This window comes from Protopterus annectens, chromosome 5.part0 (genome assembly GCF_019279795.1).
Source record: "Protopterus annectens isolate FY-2018-M chromosome 5.part0, PAN1.0, whole genome shotgun sequence".
Lineage (NCBI taxonomy): Eukaryota > Metazoa > Chordata > Ceratodontiformes > Protopteridae > Protopterus > Protopterus annectens.
This window is the reverse complement of record NC_056735.1, coordinates 1,640,406,477-1,640,421,157: the sequence shown is the minus strand read 5'-3', so window position 1 is coordinate 1,640,421,157 and position 14,681 is coordinate 1,640,406,477. Positions and strand designations below refer to the sequence as shown.

Sequence of the window (14,681 nt, the reverse complement as noted above, 5' to 3'; positions counted from 1 at the left end):
AGCCTCGTGCAGAGATAAGGTCTCGACACCCGGCACCGAAGTCATAGGAGCCGGTGTCCGAATCTGAAAAGAGGTGCTCGGAGCCGATGACTTGGGCTCCGACACTCTTGAAGACTTCGACCCCTTCGGAGACTTTGAAACCTGTTCAGCCTTGTTCAGGGCCTCCTGAAACTCAGGTTTAATCAAACCTCTGTCCACCAACTTCCTGCGTCTTTCCAGCATGACCCTCCCACTAAAGGAATGACAGATGGAACAGTCTTCCTGCAAGTGGAGAGGGCCAAGACAGTAGGAGCAGAATGAATGGTTGTCAGTAATGGACATCTTCTGTCCGCACTGACACCTTTTAAAACCACTTTTGGTCTTTTCTGACATTTTTAACAGAAAAAAGACAGCACTCTTAAGAAAAATTTTCTACACTACAATATAAGTGATATATATATAAATGTAAACTGTAAAACACATCACAGCACACTAAGATATACATTTATATGAAAAATAGAAAAAGTTAACTTTTTAAATACTGTAAATTCTTACAGAAAAAAAACGGCCTAAGGCCCTTACTAAGAATTTTAAGGTAACAAACTACCTAAACTAGTCAAACAACCACTATATAATAAAGCTATCAAATGCTATGATAAAGAGTATAAGAAATATAAAAAAATTATCGGTATATAACAAGAAAAAATAGTAAAATTTCTACTGGCCCGAGCCTCTCGATGCGATCTGCTGCTAGCGGCAAACTAGATCTGAGGGTTAGCACCGGAGGATCATGGGATATTACTGTGCCTCGAGCTTTCTCGAAGATGCGAGCTAGTGATGCGGCCGACTTGGAGCCGAGGATCGGCTCCGAACCCCGTGTGTAAGAACAAACGGCGAGATTGAACAATTTCACATCAATAAGTTTCATAGCAAAAAATATCTGACAGAAAAATCATGTTTTCCTCATAAAATGAAATTTGTGAAATGTTTAAATTAACAGGGAACTTATCTACACAGCCCTGAAGTATCGCTAGCCATCCAAAAGTTCCATGAAGCCCACTGAAGAACACTTCAGCAGCAAGAAAGGTCTAAGGTTTTTGCCACTCTGTCTTCTTATAGGAATAGCTCTTTAGTTCCTGACAGTGTGTGCAAAGGGTGCCCTTAAGCTTTAAAAAGCTGGCCGGTGGCAAGAAATAGGACCAGTATAACTTAGGTTACTGCAACTACGATCCAATGGTAAACATCATAGGAACAATACTAGGCAAACACTCACAAAAACTGTCAAATGCCTAGCCATATACACCTTTAAGTGAAACTACTAAAAGTTCTTGTTACCCTTTACAAGCATTTAATAGTGCTCACTTACCAAATTGAGCAGGACTGTACATAACATTTGTGCAAATTTGTGGCTGCTCTACCCATCCACTCATCAAGACTAAATTTAAAAGCTTGATAAAATAGAATTTTGCTTGATATGTAATGGCAACTTAATCCATAGTATGGGGAATATGCTGACTTGCAAAACTATCCCTCCAGCTAATCTGGCTTATTTGCTGGTGTAAATCTAGGTCCATTGTACAGGTGTCTGTAGCGCCACTGGTTTTGTGAAGAAAAAGGTGGTCACATCTTTACAAGCACTTTCTGGCATTGTTGCTGGTTTAGAGGTGCCTACCACAGAATACACTGGCTTCTGGTTTAGTAGAGCAGACTTGAGGGGTACGCTTTTTGTGGAAAAATTGCAGCCCTCACAGTTACCGACTGCAAACCAAACCTTAAGTTATTCAGCATGCACCATTGTATTAGTGCCAAAAATAAAAAAGAGAGCAGCTCTTGATGTCCATCTAAATGATGACCCCTCTCATTTTCACAGTTGGCTCTCACCCCAATGAAATGGAAAAAAATGGGCCAGAAGGAATAACGGCTGTCAGGCGGTGGGAACAAAAAAAGTCCTCTTCCCAATAAAAGCATCCCAAATGGGGCAGAAACCCAAGAAAGTCATCCAGACTCACAGAGCATAGACTACCCTCACCCTGGAGCAGAAGGTTCACAGAAGATATCCCTCCACAGAGCAGCATAGAAAGTCAACACAGAGTCAAGGAAGAAAGGCATAAACACTCTCCCTCTCTTTTTTTTTTTAAAGGGCAGAACACTGGAGTCTGGGACCATTCCCTGGATTACCCCAAAGAATCCTGAGAAGGATCACAGTGCTGCATCACAGGAAGCCTAGGGAGGCAACCCTGAATGACAGGTTTCAGGAGACAACTTAATCTTCAACTCCAGTGAGCTGCAGCTCCTCCTCTACCACATTACAAACTAGCCACAGAAGAATGAGACTAGAGTAGGACTCTGAAAAAACAGCTGGTCCAGGAGAAAAGGACAGCTGAAGTGTGCTCAGCCCTATACCTACAGTGCCTATGGAGCCTCCCTTTCCTCCTACAAGAGCAACACACCAATGAGCTAGGAAAGTGGTCCCTCTAAACATGGTGGAGTGGGGTGCAGTCTTGCAACCAAGAAGTTATTACACAGGATGTAAAAATTCTGCCCCAGAAAGGCACTTCTGTCAGAAGGAGAGTGAAGCTAAAGGCTATTCAGTTCACCTCCCACAAGGGATGAATGCAGACAAGCTAACCAATCCATGCACAACCACATGCTTGTTGTCTCATCTAAAGCATTCAATGCCAAAAATAAACACCTAAAGCAGATCTTCTCAATCAAATAGGGGGCTTGCAAGAATGGTCAGTCCACTCCATCTACAGGCCCTGGAACCATGACACATTTGACTCATTTTCAAGGCCCTCAGCCTCAGCTTGGTAGAAGAACACAGCTTTTTGCCAATTCTGTCTGACTTTCTCTCAGAACACCTTATCTACCAGTTGTGTTGGAATGGAGCACTGACTTGGTGAACAGAGAGCTGTTTCTTAAGACCACCAAGACGTTAGTTTGGGGTAGAAACACAAGATCTCACTATAGTCTACCTGAGAATGAAACAAAGCAAATGCTTTAATGATTATGCATCTCCCTCCACATAAACTATGCCAAATTTGCAATATGGTCTATTTGCCAGGAAGGCTGGGCAACTGTGTCCCAAAGACAAGCTGAATTATCATGTCTTACTACAAAGTATATGGGTGCACTACTGTGAAAACAGTATCGAAGGCAATTCTGAAAACCAAAGTACATAGTGTAAAATTTCAGCTTTTTTAGACAAAGTCACCAAATGCTTCTACAAAAAAGTAAAACTAACCACAGCTATGTTTCAGTAATTATGGCATCGATGCAGTCACATGTTTAAGTGATACAGTAGTGGTATTAAAATTACTTACTTTCTGTATCTTCACAACAAGTTTTGTCTTCTCATTTTTTCCTACGTAATCAGCCAGTTTTTTTGTTTGCTGAAGCTCTTTTCCTGCCCACCACAGTTGGGCATCTGAGTCTTCAATTACCTGAAGTGCAGCCTAGAAAAAATAAATAACAATGAAAAACATATTTCTTATTTTAGTAAAATAAAAAAACAACATGTAAAACTGACAGAGAACTTTTACTGATAAAAATAATAAAAATAACAGTACAGGTAAGTGCTTTCATGGACAAAGCTACTTCATCAGACCGTATTTCACTTTATTCATAAAACAATCATTTTATATGACCCTCCAATTTCAACTACCAATACAAATTCAGGGACAAATCACATGACCACACTTCATTATCTAATATATCAGGTCTCCTTCTCTTTAACCTTGGTCTTAAAGAGACCTTATCATTTGGACCACCTTGTTTGTCAGCCTGTAAATTCAAAATCCAAAACAGCTCCCTGTTCTCTGTTTTATTAATATCATATCACTCAACATAATGGGTACACTGAACTATATCTGTTCTATATACTACAAATGATAGAGAAAGAAAACCTGTATGAGTGCTGTCTTACAATTTGAAATCTGTAATACACTTATCGTTCCCATGCAACTGTTTATAGTACAAGAAGCTTTAGCTGTTTTAATGTAATACAAGACAGGAAAAAAAAAACTCAAGCACTCAAAAGTATTTTACAGCTCTAAAAGCTCTAATGTACTTGGCACTACTCACATACAGCATTCAGAAGGAAAGTGCATCTGTTCTTGGAAGAGTTTAAAGGATATAACAAGTTAATTTTCTCCTTATTTAGTTAGTTAGTTATTTGATGTTTGTTTACCAGGAAAGTCCAACTGGGTCAGAAAGAACCCATTTTCAGTGGAAGCCAGGGTAGAAAAGCTTCAGTTACAGAAATGTCTGTACAGACATGATTAAAAACAGATAAATACAAACTTTATAACTCAAAGTAATACAATTTTTAAGAAAATACCAGACAACATTACTGGATGAGAGAAGCTCTGGTTACAGAAAGATATGTACAATCTTTATAAGTGAGACTAACACAATATTACAACTGATACAAGCTGTAGGTACATTGTGACAAGGAGATAGGTGGAAATGTAGAGAAACCCAGCTGTGATGGCATCTCTACCCTGGGCCCGTAATCAAGGAGCTCAAACCTCACTGACACCAGTGAGAGACCGTCACTAAAAACAGGGATGAATTTACACAGTATTTTCATATGCAGCTCTCTGTATCAAGCACAATTTCCCCCAAGAGAAAACAGGGAAAATTCTCCAGAAATGGGACTGAATTATCTGTTTCTCCAGATCCCAAACAAGATTCACTTTGGAGCACTGCGCCCCAGTTCCAAGTAGCTGACACACCCACACCTGGGTATTTGAATTACACACACACACACACACACACACACACACACACACACACACACACACACACACACAAACAGACACACAAAGACACAGACACACACAGACACACTCCTGGGAAAGGCTGGTACAGATTTAATAACTGTATCTCTTCTACCCAAACTATAAGGTAACCACATTTCCACCAGTCAACTACTCTCAGGATCTTACAAGGGTATCCAACTATAGTGAGTAAAATCAATACTAATATAAATGGTAGAGTGTAACCAAAGCAGCAAGGCTTTTTGGAGTGGTCACAGCATCACTAAAATAAGCATAAGCACTCTCAAGATATTATAAGTATTCACTAAAAGACTAGCCACAATGAAAGGCATAACAATATTTAATAATAAATAATAGAAAACATGAGAATACTAAATATCTAAGTACAATAAACACCAGAGTTTCAATCACAGGAGAAATAAATAACACAGTTGGCCTGACTCAAACAGATGCAGAAAAACAATATCTAACTAATCTCACTGTATTTCCTGACTGTCTAAAAAATAGTTGTTCCATACCTAGCTTAATTAATACAGCAAGGCAAGATTAGACGCTGAGATGCCTATTTCCACAAGGCAAGGTGATGAGCTTCAAACTTACTGAACTGAACTGAGCACCTGTCATAAATCTTTATATCATGTTCCAAAGAAAACAAAGCAAAGCAAACCATTGTGAGAGTTCCATCCTCTCAGTGCTGGTTATGGAATGACATCACATTTGATCACCTGACTCTGGTGCAATACACACTTAGAACTTTGTTAAGATCTGTTGCAATATCTGAAAGCTATAGAACAATTTCAAAAACTTCTACTCTTCTCTTCCGAAATTCTTTGTTTAAACATATATATTTAATCAGTTATAAAAAAGTATGAACAGTGTTATTAACACAAGCATCTGCACAAATCAGTGTGATAGTCAAATGACACAAAACCATCTACAAAACTCCAGCCAGCTATGCTGGCACATGTCACACATGCACTGCCCCTATTCTCCCTAGCACAAGTGGCAATACCTCACATTGTTACACCAACATTACCAGAAATAGAAGTAATGGGTTTGTAGCAGGGAGTGATAGGAGGACAGATTGAGAGACAGAGAGTGAAGGGAGAGATAGGCCAAATTTGGGGAGAAAATTAGCCTGGATTAGTGCATGGACACAGCTGAGAGTTTTTCAAGTGTTGTTTTAGTACAGTTTTGAAGGCAGGTAGGTTAGTAGCAGTTCTTACAGTTAGTGGGAGTGAGTTCCATACTTTTGCCACATAGAGAGCATAGGCTTTGTTCATCCATCTTTGAGGGTTTGGATACAGTGAGAAGCTCTTTTGTCTGCAGACCTTAGTGTTCTGCACGGGTTGTATGGTTTGAAGATTTTGTTTGCAGCTGGACAGGCCAGGGGTTTGTAGACCATGTTGTGAAGTTTTTGTAGATAAACATATAGTAGGTGGTTGGGAAATTCTAGCCAGTTTAGTTTTTTACGTGATATGCAGTGGTGTGTTCTGATTTCTGAGCTGGTGGCAAACTTGGCCACTTTATTATAGCACTGTTCCATTTTGGATCTAGTGAATCTCTGCAAGTAGATGTGCCATAGAGCAGGGAGGGTAGAAGGAAAGTTTTGGTGAAAGTAATTTTGGTACAGAAGTTTAGCGGGTGTTTGTTACTATAGAGTGTGTCAAGTTTCTGGTGGGTTTTCTTTATGTTTTGTTGAACATGGAGATCAAAATGTAGTTGGTCATCCATGATCACACCTAGCAGCTTGGTGTGGTGGATTATTTCAATAGTGGCACTGCCAGCAGAGAGGATTTTGAAATAGTTTAGATCAGTATTGCAGCTTTTTGGCTGGAAGAGAAGCAGCTTACTTTTTTTGTGTTAAGGAATAGCTGGCAGTCAGTGAGCCAGGATTCAACACAAGAAAAAGTGTGTTGTGTATCAGACAGGAGTTGAGGTAGTGTAGGAGAAGTGCAGATTATTGTGAAATTGTCTGCATACTGTATGAGTGTTCCACTAGTAATGGCAGTACATAGGTTGTTAGTTGTTGTTGTATCTTTCGGCTTTTCCCGGTTAGGGGTCGCCACAGCAGAACCCCTGTCCGCTAATGATTGGCAGTAGATTTTTACGTACCGACTTGCTAGGCCTGACGCACAACCTTTAACGAAGGTATGCCCATTGACGCATGTCTCCACACAGAAGACGCTTTAGCTGAGAATCGAACAGGACAACGTCCTACTGTGAGGCGACAATGTTACCGCAGCTACATGGATGTAAATATGTTAAAAAGTAGGGAACCTAAAATGGATCCTTGTGGGATACCCGTGGGCTCAGAAGGAAGGGGAAGATAGTATTAGACCATTTTACTGCTTGTTTTTGATCATGTAAGTAACTGTGGGAGGGGTAACTCTTAAATTAGCAAGCCTATTCAAGAGTAGAGTGTGTGACACTGTTGAATGCCTTTGAAAGGTCAAGAAATAAAGCAGAGACATACCACCCTAAGTCTCTAGCTCTATTTCGCTGAAGGCTAGGAGGGCTGTTGATGTGCTGTGTCCTAAACAAAACAAGGTGTTGTGTAATTGCTATTTTGCTGTACATATTTCATGAGTTGAAGACGAATACATTTTTCCAGTATTTTGGACGTGGGAGAAAATATAGCTATGGGTCAAAAGTTTGTAAGTTCAGTGGAGTTAACTCCCTTGTGAATGGGAATGATATGGGACTTTTTCCAGATGGATTCAGATATGGATCAATTGATCAACATGCAAACTGGATAAGCTATGGGGTTAACAGCTAATTTCAGGTATGCAGAGGGGAGGTTGTCAGCAAAGGCAGAGCAGGGTTTGAGTTTGAGCAATACTTCTTTTATCAGGCTTGCAGGTATTGGTTAAAAAGAGAAGGTGGAGTTGTTTTTGGAAAGGGTTCTAGTGTCAAGGGGGTGAGAAGTGTCCTGGCTGGATGATGGAACACTACTAGGGATAGTTAGAGAGGAAGGGGGCAGTTATTGGGGGTTTTAGTGATCAGATCAGCTATAGATTTTATGAAGTGGTTGTTAAAGTCCTCAGCAATTTGAGAGGGAGGGCATTGAGTGAAATACTGCAATTTATTTGGTTCCAGGTGTGACACACGGAAATACTGCCAGCCCAGTCATCTGAAATTTTGTACATAATTCTATGTCATTTGTGAATATTGATATGATTTTTACAAAAGTCTGTGTAAAGTACTGAGTTAAAATGTAACCACAACATGCCTTACTGGAATAGAACAGGAATGCACCTGTACTACTGTGACTGCTTGAATGTATATGTTTAATGGAAACTGGAACACCGGAAGTTAACTTAAAAAAATTCAGAAAAAATAGTTGAAATTAAATTGTTTCATTACTACATTATAAAAGAGATGTTATCTCTCAGTTTCAGTGCAGTAGCAGATACAATGTCTAGAGTTTATATTGTCTTGAAAGAGAAGTAATTACTGGGTTTATGATGTAGAAGTGTTTTATTGTTTTATGACTTCCAGAGTCTGCAAACATCTGAGAAATATGCATTTTTCACAGTGAGAGATGCTAAAATTCTGTAAGTTTCTGACAAAGAAAGTTTAGCTTGGAAACTGAAGTCAGGTGACAAAAAGTGATGCCACCCAAGCTAACCCAGCAGTAATATTTGATATTAATTTAAGAACTCTCTCAGAGAGAGACTTGCATTTTGTCTTTGACCTAACAACATCCACTCACCTCTGCACTTGCCTTGCTGTAAGTTTTTAGGGCATAGTAACTCTTTTAGATTCAGACAGGAATATAGTAAGTGTAGCCCAGATGTTTTCTTTATTTATTTGAGACTGTCCTGCAATGTAGTTTTAAACATTTCCTGTGATGTTGAACTCTGATGTAACTGATTACTTATTTAGATTATCTTGTTTTTTTATTTATTATTATTAAATATATTCAAACCTTTTAATTGTGGCTGGTCTGTTTACAGATATTTAAGCTCTTAGAGTGCTTGTGTATCTACACGGTGACACTATACAGTCCACTCCTAAATAGCCTTGCTCTTGGTCAAACAACCATTTGAATTAATATTTACATTATACAGTAAGATTGGACACTCTTTGTTAAGGGTTTTAAAGTAGCTGATAAGAGTTGGCTGTTGGCAGTCGGAACTATTTATAGTCTGGGCAGAAGGGGGCATAGCTAGTAATCTGTGCCAGCCTTCCCCAAGTGTGTGTGCATGTGCGTGTGTGTGTGTGTGTGTGTGTGTGTGTGTGTGTGTGTGTGTGTGTGTGTGTGTCTGTATATAACCCAAATCTCAAAGAGTGTGTGTCAGCTACATGGGCAGGGACACGAAGCACTGGTTGGACAGAGAGGGTACTGGAGATCTTGGTTTGGTCACTCAGCTGAGATCTCATCCCTATAGCTATGCCAGTGGGGAGTCTTATTAGGGATCTGGAGAACGAGGGAGAAACCAGCCCCAGACTGACTGCAATCTCTGTGTGCTCTTAAGGAAAATTGTACTTTACTGTTTGTGTACTTGTAATCCTCCCAGTGTGTACATTCTCCACTATTGCCAGTGGTGAGGACTGAGATGCCTTCATTACTGGGGCGTCACACCAGGGTGAAGTAGGTTTGAGATAGCAGGCCAGAATTGTTTTGGATTGGTTTGTTTTTGTTGTAGGAGGGTACAGTATGATTGTTTATTTTTGGTGACCTGTTTTTTTTTTTTTTTTTTTTTTGGTTGGTTACGTAGCTGCTCAAAATGAATTAGATCATGTTTTTTTGCTTTGCTTCCATAGTTCCCAGGATGCATCCCTGTTTTCATTAAGTGTTTACATTCCTTAGTTAGCCAGGGAACAGGACTGCATTTGATCCTTTTGCTGTGAACTGGAGCTAAGATGTCTAGTAATTTTGGAAAGGTATTGTTAAAGTAGCATATTGCCTCTTTTAATGGCAGTTTCTTTAGTTTATGAATAGATATTAAGGCGTGTGTTTTTGGAGGGTGTGTTTCCTCGAATGGCAAAAGCAGGTCACTTTGGGCGTTTGGATATGTGCTAGTAGTGGTAAAGTTAGAACAGTGTGATACCAGGATCCAGTCTAAGGTAGTTTGTTGAGTTAGTGTTTGTTGTACCTAGTGGGGCAGGAGATGAGTTGAGAAAAACCATACAGACCGATACTATTTGAAGGTAGTTGGGATGAGAAAGCTTGCTAGTCTATGTTAGTGTCCCCTAAAATTATAGTTTTGTGTTGAATTGTTTGAGTGGCGCAGGAGAACATGTCTTCTAGGATGGGAGCATTGTGACCTGGGGGATGTAGAGTACAATTATACATATTTGCTTAGAAGTATTCTGGTTTAGTAAGGATACTAGCAATACATCTATAGAAAAGGCAGGGGTGACTTTAGTGTAAGCTGTAACATTGAGGTCGTTTATATAGAATAATGCTACACCTCCACCTTTCTTATGGGTTCTGTCTAACCTAAACATGCTGTAGTTGGGAGGTAGGAATTCACAGTCGGGTATGTTAGGCTTTAGCCAGGTTTCAGTAAGGGCTAATATGTCAGGTTTGTACTGATCTAGCCACACATGGCAGGGAATACATTTTTGCCTAGGCTTCCGATGTTGAGTGTCATGAAAGTACAGTTGTGTACACTTACCATAAATGTACATCTTCACGTGTATTCACACTTGGTTTATCCTGCCAGAGGTAGCCCTCAATCGGCCCGAATACCAGAGGCTTAGTATTTCTGCATCAGTTGCTGTCACTTCAGTACTGATGTCAGGTCGTCAGGGGTATAAAAATAAGCAGCCGACACCATTACATCAATTTTTCTTGCCCTAAATGTCAGGAGCCCCCAAATAGGAAGCTAAGTTATGGTGGAAAAAACACCACCAGTAAAAAGTAAATACCAGTAGCCCTGTAAGGAGTGAGAAAAAGAGAGAGAGAGAGACAAGGGGGCTGGAGGGTGGGAAACCAGGACTGCAACAGTGAATATACTCGAACATCTACATTTATGCTAAGTGTACACAACTGTACTATGTTCTTAGTGTTTCACTGTTGCAGTCATCACACTTGGGTTGATTCCCAAAGCTGAAGAATGGGTGGAGGCAATCAAGAAGAGTTTGGGCTGGCTAGTATGCTCTGCAGGACTGCTGTTGCAAAGTCTGCCCTGGATTTGGAAAAGATAGGCAGGTGGTAATGCTTGGTGAAGGTTTGAACAGAACTCCAAGTAGCAGCTTCCAGAATGTACCTGGTAGGGACTCCTCTGAGAAAGGCTGTAGAGGTTGAAGTTGCCCTAGTGGAATGTGTTCTGACCCCCCTGAGGGGGTGGTTTCCCATGGTGTTTGTAACAGAAATGGATAAAGTGTGCTATCCATTTGGAGATAGTTTGTTTTGATATGGCCTTGCCCTCTGCCCCTGGTGCAAAGCTGACTAGTAACTGGTCAGATTTCCTGAAGGACTTAGTCCTATCTAGGTAGAACCTGAGTTGTCTGTGCACATCAAAGGTGTGCAGGAATATTTCCCCCTTATTTTGAGGATTAGGGAAAAAGGTGGGCAAATGGATAGATTGGTTGACAGCCATATTGGACATCACTTTAGGCATAAAAGTAGGGTTAGTCCTGAGGGAGACCCTTTCAGCATGAAAAATAATGAAGGGTTCCATGGCCATATGTGCTTGTAGCTCAGACACTCTTCTAGCTGACGTGATGGCCAGAAGCAAGGCTGTTTTCCAAGAGAGGAACTTTAGCTCTTCTGATGCTGCAGGGTCAAAGGGGGGGGGGGTACCGTGAGATTTTCCAACACAAACTTACGGGCCCAAGGAGGGGTGGAGGCTGTTCTTGGTGGCCTTAAGTTGTTAGCCTCTCTCAGGAATTGTTTGATCAGAGGGTGAGAGAACAGAGGTGGTTCAGTGCTGTAATGAGCAGAGATGGCAGAGGCATGGATCTTAATGGAGGAGAAGGACAGGCCTCTGTGGAGTAGGTGTGCTAGGTAATCCAGGATGAGAGGTAAGGAGAGTTGTGCTGTATCTGCTCCTTTACAGTGAATCCAGGAACAATACCTTTTCCACTTATCAACATAGGATTTCCTTGTACTGGGTCATCTGGCTTCATGTATGACTTCCAGTACCTGCTTGCTTAGGCTGGCCACTGGAAGAGAATTCAAGGAATAAGCCAGGCTGCAAGGTTCAGGGTCTGCAATTCTGGATGCAAGATCTATCCTTCTTGTGGAGTCAAGAGGGTTGGAATCTGGTGTGTAAGTGCCACTGTGGCACCGGTGACAGACTGCGCAGTAGTGGGTATCAGTGTTGGCGTGGCCAGTCTGGGGCAATCAGGGTTGCCCTTGGTCTGTCCTGTCTTATTTTGAGTAGTACTCTTGTAAGAAGAGGCAGAGGGGGAAATGCACAGATTCAGAGGTTTGCCCACTGGAAGGATAGGGCATCCACTTTCCAGGCTTTGCTGTGAGGTACCCTGGTGCAGAATTTGCTGAGCTGGTGGTTGTAGAGGCAGGCAAATAGGTCCACCTTCGGGGTACCCCATTTTTGGGTCAGAAGGCTGAAGGTGTTGTGGTCTAAATGCCACTCATGTGGGTCTAGGAGATGCTTAAGTTGTCCACCAAAGAGTGTTGTTTGCCTGGCAGGAACTGAGCTTGCAGGTGAATATGCATGGTTGAGACAGTGTTCCACAGGGTCTTGGCTAGCCTGCAGAGTGGATAAGAGTGGGTTCCCCCCTGCTTGTTGATGTACCACATCACTGTGGTTTTGTTGGTTTTTATTAGAATGGGGCCCGGTGAGAGTAGGGATCTGAAAGCTGTCAGAGCATGCTGAACAGCTAGCATCTCTTTTTGGTTGATGTGCAGATGAATTTGGTTTGGGCTCCAATGGCTCTGAATGCACCTGCTGTCCAGATGTGCACCCCAGGCATAGTCTGATGCGTCTGTGGTTAGGGTTTGGGCGGCATGGGGTTGTGTAAAGGGAAGTCCCTTATTGTGGTTGCATGTTGCTGCCCACCAAAGAAATTCTTTCCTTAGACAAGGTATTATAGATATGATGGTTTCCAGGTCCTGAGAATGTTGGCATCAAGGATTTTTTTTTAAGTACCATTGAAGTTTCTTCATATGCAGTCTGGCATATGGAATTAGCAGAATGCAGGAGGCCATGACCCTACAACCTGAGGATTTTCCTTGCAGATAGGTGGGTTCTGGTGGCCATTTGAGAGAAGTAGTCTGTCAGATAGGTTTGTTTTTCTGGAGTAAGAAATGCCATCTGGGATGCTGTGTCCAAGCTTGCTCCCAGGAATACAATTTTTTGACTGGGGACTAGTTTGGATTTATTTTCATTGATAGTGTACCCCAGGGAGGTTAGAAGGTCCTTTACAAATGTCAGGTGCTACAACAGTTTTTCCTGACTGCCTGAATCAGGCAATCGTTCAACTAAGGGTAAATTTAAATCTTTCTCTGTCTGCAATAGGCAATGGCTGGAGCCAGGCATTTTGTGAACATTCTGGGAGCAGTGGATAAGCCAAAGGGAAGTGCAGAGAACTGATAATGCATAGATCTTGCCCTAAAACGTAGATATTTCCTGCAGGAGTGCCTGATTGGGATGTGCAGATAGGCCTCCTTTAGGGCTAGGCATCTTTGGACAGCATAGGGAGAAGCTGTTGTAGGGTGGGAATTTTGCATTTTGGTACCACCAGGAAGATGTTTAGAATGGATAGATCTAAGATTGGGCGCCAGGTGCCCTCTTACTTTTCTGGGTACCAGGAAAAGTCTAGAAAAAAAACTTGGCCTATCTGTTCTGCAGTGCAGGAACAGGCTGAATTGTTCTTATGGAGCGCAGGGACTGAACTTGGTTTTGTGCTTCTGCCCACTGGTTTGGAAGAAGGTCTGGGAACCCTTTTGGGGTTGGCAGTGAGTGGAAATAAAATTTGTACCCCTGGGATACTATGTTGAGGACCGATTGGTCGTTGGTAATGGAGATCCAGTTTTTTGCATGGTGGGCAAGTTTTCCTCCTGGGGCACAAGCAATTGGGAAGAGGTGAGGAGCGGAACTGAGAAGTCATTGTGAATTCTTTCCGTAAGGTGGTGGCTTAGCACTGCCTGTTTTACAAGTGGAGGTACTCCATTGCTTAGATCTCTGCATATCCTGAGACTGCAATCTGGGGGGTCTGTTTCTGTTGTTTCTAGTTTGAGAAGGCCTTGAGGGGGCTGGAAAGGACCAATTTTTCAAGGGGCAATACCTACTAAATCTTGGAGCCTGCACTTGCAAAAAATCTTTGACTGTCTACACAGACTTAGCCTTTTCTTCCATCTTTTTTAAAACCTCTTCTGCTTTAGTGCCAAACAGATTGTCCTTGTTCAGAGGAGCGTCCAATAACTTTGATTTGACATGGTCTGGCAAGTTTTGCTCCTTAAGCCAGGCATGCCTTCTAAGTACAGAACCTGTAACTGCTGCCTGCAAGATGCTTCTAGGGCATCAAACCCACATTGCAGGGTATGCTTGCTGACTTGGCTTGTAGAATGCATACGCTCCTGTAATTCTTTATTTTCTGCAAAGTCAGGAAAGGCAGATAATTTTTGCTTAATAAGTTCCACAGTAAGTTGATCATATTTCAGCATGTGGAACTGACAAATTCAATGCTCTAATGGCAAGAGTTGTAAGAGGTGTATACTTTTTTACCCCATCTGTCTAAAGCTCGGGAATCCCTGTCCGAAGGGGTGGGATTCTTAGCTGTAGTAACTTTTATTCCTTTAGGTCCTTGGGAGATGACCTCTGGGTAAGCGGTAGAATTTTTGAAGAGAAATTTGTGAGAGTCAGGGACTCTGTAGTACCTGTCAGGTTTCCTTGGAGCAGGGGGTGAAGTATCAGGAGTTAGACTGGATTCCATAAAGACATCATCCACAACATCCAGGACAGAAGGGATAGCTAAGGGTCTGTGCAGTGGTAAATCTAA

At 41.7% G+C, this 14,681-nt stretch overlaps 1 protein-coding gene across 1 annotated transcript in view; it reads right to left on the bottom strand.

Moving 5' to 3' along the window:
• CFAP298 (cilia and flagella associated protein 298) overlaps window positions 1–14,681 on the bottom strand; it is a 497,670-nt gene that overhangs the window by 156,641 nt on the left and 326,348 nt on the right. Inside the window, exon 4 of the mRNA XM_044071424.1 lies at window positions 3,303–3,434. Coding sequence (XP_043927359.1) covers window positions 3,303–3,434 — 132 coding nt within the window. The remainder of the gene's footprint in view (window positions 1–3,302; window positions 3,435–14,681) is intronic.